This window comes from Sprattus sprattus (assembly GCF_963457725.1).
Source record: "Sprattus sprattus genome assembly, chromosome: 12".
Lineage (NCBI taxonomy): Eukaryota > Metazoa > Chordata > Actinopteri > Clupeiformes > Clupeidae > Sprattus > Sprattus sprattus.
In genome coordinates, this window is record NC_137910.1 from 18321711 (window position 1) to 18332091 (window position 10381).

General features: G+C 45.0%; 1 protein-coding gene across 1 annotated transcript in view; it reads left to right on the top strand.

Moving 5' to 3' along the window:
* The window catches only part of adss2 (adenylosuccinate synthase 2), a gene marked incomplete at its 5' end in the record, with an annotated part of 25149 nt that extends 15171 nt beyond the window's left edge, over window positions 1-9978 (top strand). Inside the window, 7 exons of the mRNA XM_080848378.1 lie at window positions 61-142; window positions 264-390; window positions 3421-3575; window positions 4612-4736; window positions 5466-5563; window positions 6076-6225; window positions 6661-9978. Of these exons, the coding sequence (XP_080704504.1) occupies window positions 61-142; window positions 264-390; window positions 3421-3575; window positions 4612-4736; window positions 5466-5563; window positions 6076-6225; window positions 6661-6713 (790 nt within the window). The 3' untranslated portion in view covers window positions 6714-9978. The remainder of the gene's footprint in view (window positions 1-60; window positions 143-263; window positions 391-3420; window positions 3576-4611; window positions 4737-5465; window positions 5564-6075; window positions 6226-6660) is intronic.
* Window positions 9979-10381: the final 403 nt, after the last annotated feature.

Genomic DNA, 10381 nt, shown 5'->3' on the forward strand with positions numbered 1-10381 from the left:
GTTATTTAATAATATACTATAATATAAAAAATAATAAACCTGATGCGTTGTCTGTTGCAGGTATAAACTCTTGGCCCAGCAGTATAAGTCTATGTACCCTACGCTGGAAATTGACATAGACGGGGAGCTGGAGAGACTCAAGGTGGGTTGTTTTTGAAAGTGTAGTGGTTTCTCCTACAGTGTTTTAACAAAATAGAGGTCTACAGTTAATTTCAATAGCGTTATAACTGTGTGTGTGTGTGTGTGTGTGTGTGTATGTGCAGACCTACGGGGAGCGGTTGAAGCCCATGGTGAGGGACGGTGTGTACTTCATGCATGAGGCTCTTCATGGCCCGCCCAAAAAGATCCTGGTAGAAGGGGCCAACGCTGCCCTACTGGATATCGACTTCGGTGAGTTGCCCCTGTCCTTTCCTGACCAGAAATCCCTGTGTAAATTGTTGAACAAGCCTCCGGTGGGAACATGTAGGGAGGTTATGGATGGGTTATGTATTATCGGAGTCATTCATTCTCAACAGACTCTCTTAATTATTGGCCATTATTGTATCTAGTAATGGTGATCTCATGATTTATGTTCACCGTTGAACAAACTCTCTTATTTCATGTCTGCATTGATGTCTCTGTGTATATGAAACAATATTGACAATAGGATGTAGAAACAAGTTAAAGTGCGCTATAGTATTATTGCTTAGCACTCCTAGTTATCATATGTTTAGTTAGCCGTGAAGAGGACTGAGCCATGCCCATGTTTTCCAGTAAAGCTGGCTGGATATGAATCAGTATTGACAATAGAATGTAGAAACAAGTTAAAGTGCGCTCAGCCCTACATTGTGTTACTGTCCTTGTGGCCCGTATACTATAACAGCCTATAGTATTATTGCTTAGCACTCCTAGTTATCATATGTTTAGTTAGCAGTGAAGAGGACTGAGCCATGCCCATGTGTTCCAGTAAAGCTGGCTGGAGGCCTCGGCTCTTTGTTCTACTCAGCGAGTATACATTGGTGAGGTGAAGACATGACCAAAGGTTTTGGCTGTGGGGAGACACCCAAATACCCAAATACATATACACCCACACACACACACACACACACACACACACACACACACTCACAGACCCACTCATATGTAGACAAACTCACACACGCACGAATACAGAGATTCAGACATGTGACGCACACACACACACACACACACACACACACAGTGACTGGACACATCTGTAGTTTTGCATAGTCGTGCTGGTCCACTTGTGTGCTGACCATGGCTGTTAACCACTAAAGCCTCCAGCTTTCCACATTCACTCAACACACTGATGCTCACACACACACTCACACACACATTCACAAACAGGCTTGTTTCTTGTCACGAATGTCACTTCTAGAACGTTCTGACGACATGAAGTCCCCTTGAAATAAGGTCATATGCACACGAAGTCTAGGGCCTCCGAATCGGATTTACTTTTCACACCAATCGAATCTTTTAATTTCGTAAATACGGAGGCTGGCAACGAGAGATTTGCGTAAAAACGGAGCCACCAGATTGTGTTGAATGGGCTGTAGTACATACCTCACGCCTGTGGGTGGCGCTTTACACAACTGAAAAAACGTGAAAAAACCTAGAAGAAGAGTAAAAAAAGCACGAGGATAAACACATTACACAAGACATTCAAGCTCCAACTAGCAACATTACATTATGATGGTTAATAAAATCAGTGGTTAGACTAAAGGATATGCGAAAATGAATATTTTTTTCTATTGATAATAAAGAGTTTGGAACAGTACAACATGACATGTCTATCATCCCATTTCCCATGATGCTTTGCTCCGTCCATTTTACATACATTTATGAATAAAAAAGCAAATTAAATCGCTGGCCAAATTATATTTGTGGTCATGAAAGTTATGTTACGTCTGAATAAGAAGAATTAGATAGTCAAAAATCAGAAGACTGGGTTAATGTTAGTGAATTCGAGGCCCACCACGAGTGAGATTTTGAGGGAGAACAAGTTGTATATATAGTGGTTGGAGATCGCGAATAGATCACGTGGGGCAATGACGTCATCAGGTTGCGTGAAACCGTGCAGACGAACACCAGCCACCGTACCGATTCAAATCTACTCACTTTCTACCCCAGACTTCGATCGTTGCGGAAACCGTGTGCGGATAGAGAGTGTTCGTCTTTATGATGGGGCTATCGGTATTATGAACAGATCGGATGCAAACAAACTAGACTTCGTGTGCACAACGCTTAAGGATACGTTGATTAATTAGTGGTCAGTGGTGTCTGAGAGGTGTGTGGGGCATTGCATGGTGCCGTCGTCAGAGACTGTGTGAAGACTACATCGAGTGTGGTGGTTATTCTGCTCTCCCTGGCAAGAAGCATCTACTCCATGCACACAACCAGGAAGTGACCACTTAATTTGACTGCTTGTCTGTGAGACATAAGTCTAATGCCCGGAGGGGGGGGGGGGGGGGGGGAAGAGAGAGAGAGAGAGAGAGAGAGAGAGAGAGAGAGAGAGAGAGAGAGAGAGAGAGAGAGAGAGAGCAGTAAAGATATGAGGGAGAAAGTGGGAGAGATAGAAGGAGCGAGAGAGAGAAAGGGGCAGAGTGGAATACAAAAATTAAGAGGGTGAGACGTAGAAGGGGGAGATGGAAAATGATGGATGGAAATAGAGGGGGACAGAGAGGCCCTCACAGGCACACACACTCACACACACATACACACACACACACTCATTGTAGTTGTCCACTGGCCTAATGGACTGTGTGAGTAGCCCAGAGCACAATAGGCATCTGTGCTCAGGCTAAAGAGGCCACACTGTTACAGGACATTAGTTCACTTTACCGCACGGCTCTTTCATGTTGCAGACCAGAGCTATAGACAGCAGCGTTGTGTCGTAGGACAAGAAGGCTTCTATTATGTGTACGTTTGTGTAACCCTGTACCGCTAGGGCTTCGGGTTTACTCTGGCTGTCCCCTGAAACCTGACTTCGAAACAAAACCACTCATGCACTTGTAGCCTTCAAAAGTCCTTCAAAACAAGGGCAAGTTTCCTTCATCTAGATCAGGGGTGGGCAATTAAGTTCCCCAAGGGGCCACATGAGATAGTGGGACTGTTGTGGAGGGTCGGACCAATAGGCTGAACTAAATTCAGCATGAAAAATTAGCATGTTTTTGCAGTATTAAAGGCGTGCCCAGACACACACGAGAGCAAGCTTGCAATGCAATAGTATAAGTATACAAATTAATAGTTTAATGTTTGGTTGGGGGTTTTCTGTCCTGGAAGTCCCTCTCCTGTTTAGCCACCAGGGCTCACATCTGTGTGTGTGTGTGTGTGTGTGTGTGTGTGTGTGTGTGTGTGTGTGTGTGTGTGTGTGTGTGTGTGTGTGTGTGTGTGTGTGTGTGTGTGTGTGTGTGTTTGCAGGTACGTATCCCTTCGTGACCTCGTCCAACTGCACGGTAGGAGGGGTCTGCACGGGTCTGGGCATGCCCCCGCAGAATGTTGGCGAGGTGTACGGTGTGGTGAAGGCCTACACCACCCGTGTAGGCATCGGAGCGTTCCCCTCGGAACAGAGCAACGTAAGTGTGTGTGTGTGTGAGAAAGAGAAGGAGGGAGAGTTGGAAAAAATAATTGCAAGAGATTGATGGAGAATGAAAAAGAAAGTGAGTGTTGATGTGTGTGTGAGAGAGACTGGCTTCCATAGGCAGAAAGAAAGAGAGGATGAGATGATCTAAAAAAACAGCAGGTGAAGAGAAAGGAAAACAAATAAAGAGGGGAAATTAGGGATTGTGAAGAGGAAAGGAGAGAGAGAGAGGGGGAATAATGCAAGACAGAGGAGAGTGAGACAGACAGCTTGAATAAAAGGAAGAGAGGATCATGGTTGTGTGTGTGTGTGTGTGTGTGTGTGTGTGAGAGAGAGAGAGAGAGAGAGAGATCGAGGATGAGATGGTGAAAGATAGAGTGAAGCAGACAGAGCTTAAACGAAGAGGAGAGGGGAACAGGGTTGTGTGTGTGCGTCATGTTTTTGACTATCCGACCAGAGCCAGGGAGTGGGAGAACAAGGATGACAGGAGGGAGAGGTGGAGGAGGAGGAGGGCGTGGAGCAGCCCATAGGGCTTGGACAACAGAGCAGACCGGCCGCAGCTCAACACATGGCCACTGCAGAGATTAGAAACAACAGAGTAAAAGCCTGAGAGCCTGAAAAGGGTTGGGAAATGGCTCCATCTAGTGGACAAGATGATGAAATGCGCTCACATCAGAACAATCCTCCTGCTCAAACACTTTGAACTCCTGTGGACGTCTATAAAGCAGTCGGAAGTGAACACGATCAGCCTACGATGTATGCTGCGTCATCAGATTTATATCCCTTTTTACTTGAAAAATTGCACTTCAGTTGGTTTAACCAAGCACAACATTTGGAGTTCTCTGTATAGTGGAAACAACACACAACCAGAGTGAAGGGGCCATGTCTCAGGTCCTGCCCCTATCACATCAGATATCTCTGACACAGGAAGTCATTTGTCTGGCCTCATAGGTCAGAAAGAGCAGAGCAGGACAGAACAGTGGGATTTCTGCATGTGACCCTGACTTAACCCTCCCACTTTTCCCACCCAGGAAACCGGGGAGCTGCTCCAAACAAGAGGCAGGGAGGTGGGCGTGACCACCGGCCGCAAGCGAAGATGTGGTTGGCTGGACCTGGTGCTCATCAAATACGCTCACATGATCAATGGCTTCACAGCGTAAGTGCTCTTACTGCAGATGAGCCCTGGCTCAGTAACATGTAGGGAGGTTATGGATGGGTTATGTATTATCGGAGTCATTCATACTCAACAGACTCTCTTATTTATTGGCCATTATTGTATCTAGTAATGGTGATCTCATGATTTATGTTCACCGTAGGTATAAAGATGCAGGGATTTATTCAGGGTTTTAATACAAATAATGAAAATAATTCTGTAGTTCTATAAATCTATGAACTCACAGTTTGGGTCATAGCTGTGATGTTATTTTGTCAGAGTGCATGATCTCAGGTGTAACTGATGAACCACTTGTTAAAATGGCGGTTATGTTTCAGTAAGATTATCAATCAGATTATCAGTTTGATATCTTGCCGTGAGTCATCTTCCACTGTGATGGTACAGTTTGGGCAGATTAAATTTCACAGGTTCACTTTAGTCCAATGGTTTTCTCTCCTATTGGTTATTGGTTGTATTAATAAAGCAAGCAGACATACTGTGCATGCCTGGCTAACATCACAGCAACTTCTTCGGTTTTAGATTTTGGCTAGTTTGGTTAGTTTCTGAGTTTGACCTAGTTTGCAGATGCTGGTTAGCAATCTTAGTTGGCTATTGAACGACATTGAGTGTAGCTGTACTAAGATGCAAAATATCTAGCTGAACATAATGACAAAGGTCACCCATCTTTGCCCTGGTGAGTGAAGTGCTTGTCTCTGTGTGTCTGTCTCTTAGTATAGCCCTCACCAAACTAGACATCCTGGATGTGCTGGATGAAATTAAGGTGGGGGTGGCTTACATGGTGGATGGAGAAATCATCCCTCATTTCCCAGGTGAGCGACTTTCCTCAACACACACACACACACACACACACACACACACAAACACACACACACACACACAATACAAGCTTGAGCCCTAAAAACACACACAAACACAGACAAACACACACACAATACAAGCTTGTGCCCTAAAAACACACACACACATACACACACACCAACACAATACAAGCTTGTGCCCTAAAAACACACACACAAACACAGACAACTCGGGCTCCTGTCCTACACACACATCTATTGTCCAGGCCCCTCCCCTGTACTCACACACATAGTTCTCAAGCACCTTTCCGACACACACACACACACACAGACAACTCGGACTCCTGTCCTACACACACATATATTGTCCAGGCCCCTCCCCTGTATTCACACACATAGTTCTCAAGCACCTTTCCGGCACACACACACACACACACACACACAGAGACACACACAGCGCCCAAGCTCCTCTCCTTTCCGTTACACTGTTTCCATCACACATCCTCCATTATTCCCACCCGCAGCCAATCAGGAGGTGCTTCAGAGGGTGGATGTGCAGTACGAGACGCTGCCCGGTTGGAAGATGGACACGTCTGCGGTACGGAAGTTCGAGGACCTGCCAGAAAACGCCCAGAAGTATGTGCGCTACGTGGAGCAGCATCTAGGCGTTCCCGGTAAGAAAAATTAATTGGTTGCTTCTCAACACCTGAAACTTTAAAGTTCTATTTGCCTGAAGAACTATTTTTTTCTTAGAGAGGTATTTTGGAGGAATGTCTTCTTATCGTTTTGGAAAGTAACTGTATAATAAACGGGATAATACATAGTTCTGCGGCAACATGCAACTACTGTGTGAAAAATATTTCAAAATAAGAGTCTCCAGCGGTTGAAACAGCATTGCCAAATCTCTACCGGTAGACACATTTCTACCGTTGCACTGTATATACCGTTATATCGACCAACCCTAATGTGCACGTGTGTGTGTGTAAAGGAACTGTATATGAGAAGGGTGTGTGCATGTGTGTGTGTATGGAGTGCATTTGAGGGGGGTGGAGGGAGAGATGTGTGTGTGCTTCTGTCCTGTAACCCTTCTCCTCCTCTCTGTGCTCCAGTGAAATGGATCGGCGTAGGCAAAGCCCGGGAGTCCATGATCCAGATCTTCTGAGTCGCCCCTCCACTCGCCTGCTCCTCATTCTCACGCAGGTGCCCACAGCCAGGGCGAGGGGGTGGGAGAGTGACTGCTTGTGTGTGTGTGTTTGTGTCTTTGTGTGTGTGTGTGTGTGTGTGTGTGTGTGTGCGCGTGTGTGTGTGTGCAGAGGCGACTCTTCATCTCCACCACCCCTCCTCTTCGTCTTCATCATTGGAAAACAGTGGACCTTTATATATCATATGCGGACACAGATGGATGAAGGATAATGGACTCTCCGCTGTTGTTGTTGTTTTTTTTTGCTTTTCTTTTTGGGGAGGAAGGAGATGTCTTCCTTTCTTCATGCCAATGAATGTTTATCCATTTTTGCGCTAGCCCCCGGTCCCCACATCGATCTGTCTTTCTGTCCTTCATTCTCTAACTTCCTGCTCTCTCTCTGATTATTGTGGGCTACACATCCAGCCTAAGCCTCAGCTATTGCCTTAGGTCTTCAGTGTCCCCAATCCTGTGTATAAGCCCATCATATAAACCCATCACAGTACAGCTCTTTACTCTGACTGGACCACATCATGGTTCAAAAGATCTTTTGGTGTGTTAGTTTGTTTATTTTTAATAATGGGTTTCCCAACTTCTTTGGTAACCTTGATAACCTTACCCTGATTTTATTACCTTGACAGATCTTCGTTTCGGCAGAGTTTTAATGTGACAGTGGAGTGCACAAGTGGAGTTCACAAGTGCTCCTCATCACATTTGTGTGAGCTCAGGTCAAGTCCTGACCCCTGACCCCTGACCCGGACCCAACAGAGTGCAGAATGCTCTAGTGAAAAGCCCACGCAGGCCATGTGTGTACCCAGAGAGTTCCATCATTTTGGAGACCGTAAGAACTCAGATCTCTTCCCCCCACTGATATCAGTCGTTGCCATCGTGCCATCTCTCTTCAAACCATAATCTTGGACATTCAGAAGCCTTACTGGGCTGACTGGATTAGCGTGATTTAAAAATGTATAGTCAACGGGTCAAATCTTAAACTTGTAGCAAGAAAACCTGCGACATGGTCATCCCTGTGATGTTTGAGGTGAGTGGATGTTTGCTGATGATGTGCTGACCTCAGGTGTCACTATGGGACCGTGGCTGTAGCGCACTAGAGCTACACAGACACGCTCTCCATCATCTCCTCTTCCCTCTTCATTCTCAGGATCAGTCACATGATCAGCACTTTGAATGTGTTTGATCTATAATTTGGTGTCTGTGTGTCTCTGTGCGACAGGAGGAGTAAAGGGTCGGCCTTTGGCAATTGTTGAACATTATTCAGCCCACAGCTACTACTGCTGCATGGTCCCAGGAGCGAGTAGCTCTGTGCAAAATGATCTTTACCATGGACATGATGGCGTCCCCATAATTCTTTCTTTATAAATGTCGAGTTAAGTGTAGTTGTTCGGTCGGTAAGCTGCCAAATCCTCAAGTAATTCAACCAAGCCTTTCAGGCCCTTAGTGTTTTCAGGGCTTTTAATAGATTTTTTGGCCCAGATAGATCTTTGATTGTGTGAGTGCTTTCAGGGGCTGCAGAAGGTCCCAAAGCTCACGGGTAGGCATTTGAGATGCCTCAGGATTGACAGCTGTGTGTTATCTTAACTTAACTTAACTTTCATTCGTCGCAAAGGACTACACGAGAGAGGAGTGGAGATCTGGAGCTCCGCCTGCATTATTTTCTCAGTAATAATCCCCAGTGAGACACTAACTAAATGCGTGTGTCTCTAGATGTCTGAGCTGTCGCAACCTCCTTCTCAGTGTAGCGGAAAAATGAGACTCACGATCAGCGCCCTCTAGCTGCAGGCCGGTTGGGATCGTTCAAGCAGCAGCATCCCACTATTGTTTGTTTGGTTGTTTGTTTTTGTGCATTGTGTTTGTTTGGAGTTTGCGTGTTTACTTTGTCATCCTCTTAGTGCCTGACTCTGACGGTGTATGTGAAGATCTGTATAACCAGTAAAGGCACAGGCATCGGACACGGGCCATCTCTGTGTCAACACCGTTAAGATCTGCTTTCCTTGGAGCCACAACGGCCCTGTTGCCAGTGTAGGCCTAATCTGGTCTGGAGGTTTTTGTGCCGAACGGGTTTCTGTCTCCAGCTCTGTCATAGCCTTTTCTCTTTCATGACATTGATTGATTGATCAGTGATTGATTATGTGTGCCTCTCCTCTAAAAGCATACATTACAGCCTCGGCATTTGTCGGTCCCCAAGTGCATACGTACTTCTTTAAGTGTAGAAGTATAAGCCTGTATACGTCTGTCTTAATTCTGCCTTAGTATGAAAGGATGAGCTTTGGTATGAGATCTCAACTTTCTTCCCCTCATACCTTTTTTCCTGTGCTCATTCTACTGAGGCACTGGCTAACTGATAAGGGACTTTGGTTTTGTTTTGTTTGTAGTTCTTGCACTCACACCTACTTGGACACATTGTGTGTGCCACCATCTCTGGGACCTCGGTCACAAAGCTAAGCGGAGATATTATGTTGTTCTGCAGGGAACATGACTCACCACAAAGGAAGGGTGGGCTTCCTGACTGAAAATCACTGTTCACTACTCAATCTGTTTGTGAAATGGTTCTGGATAGAGTGCTGTTTTTCAGAGCCTAGGAACTCCTTCTTTGCCTGACGACCGTTTTTCTTCTTCTCCTCCTTCTTCGGGATTGTTGTTACACCTCCATTTTACGTGACATTAGACGTTCATCCACACCTATAAATCAGACCCAAACCACCGTTACTCCAATCAACTTTTATTTCTTCTACTAAGAAAGGGAAATTATTCTTCTGTAGTGGTACTTGTGTGAAATCTGCTCTGAGTCGGAGTAGCTCAGTTGAATGCACATTTGCACAAACTGATCAGCCTTCTCTGCTCCCATCTCTCTCTCGTTCTCTCTCTCTCTCTCTCTCTATCTCTATCTCTATCCCTCTATCTCTCGCGCGCGCATCAGGGGCTGGGTTATATTTGCTGCTGGGTGGACTACATATATGTATATTGTGAAAAAACAAAAACCACTATATTACCTTGGTCTTATTATTGTTGCTGTAAAGTTGTGATTTATTTGCTTACGCTTTGGAAGGGGGACGCAGAGCAAAAGGAGAGGGTGGAAGAGGGTGCATGTTGTTGGGTTCCATGTGATTTGTTCAGCACAGACCGTTTTTAATTTTTTGGTTTTGTTTTTCTTTCTTTGTAATGATCCTGAAATGATTTGAACATATCAGATACCAATGAGCAGTCTGAACAATACGCTTACAAATAAAAAGGAACTTGGGAAAATTCATTCATGTCATTTGCTTTTTTTTTTTAATGTTTTTAAAAGACTGTTACTGTAGAGTGTCTAATTAATTAAGGATTTAAACAGTTCCACTTCCACCACTAGAGAGAGCTATTGACCCATGTTTAACTCGCTGACGGTAATTTGGACTCTTCCAACCTACCACACTTCACAGTCAGGCTGCTAATCGGCTACTTGATGTTAATGGGCTCCAGCAGTCTATTAGAGTAGGATTTCAGTGCAGATTTATGATTCTTTCATGGTAGATTTCCTCTCTGCTAGGCTCTGTGTCCAAGCATTTAGGAGTTGTGTTTAATTAGTATCTTTCCACACAGCTTGGAGGCCCTACATAAGGACATCTGTGATGGTCATCAATACTTGCGTTTAAGGG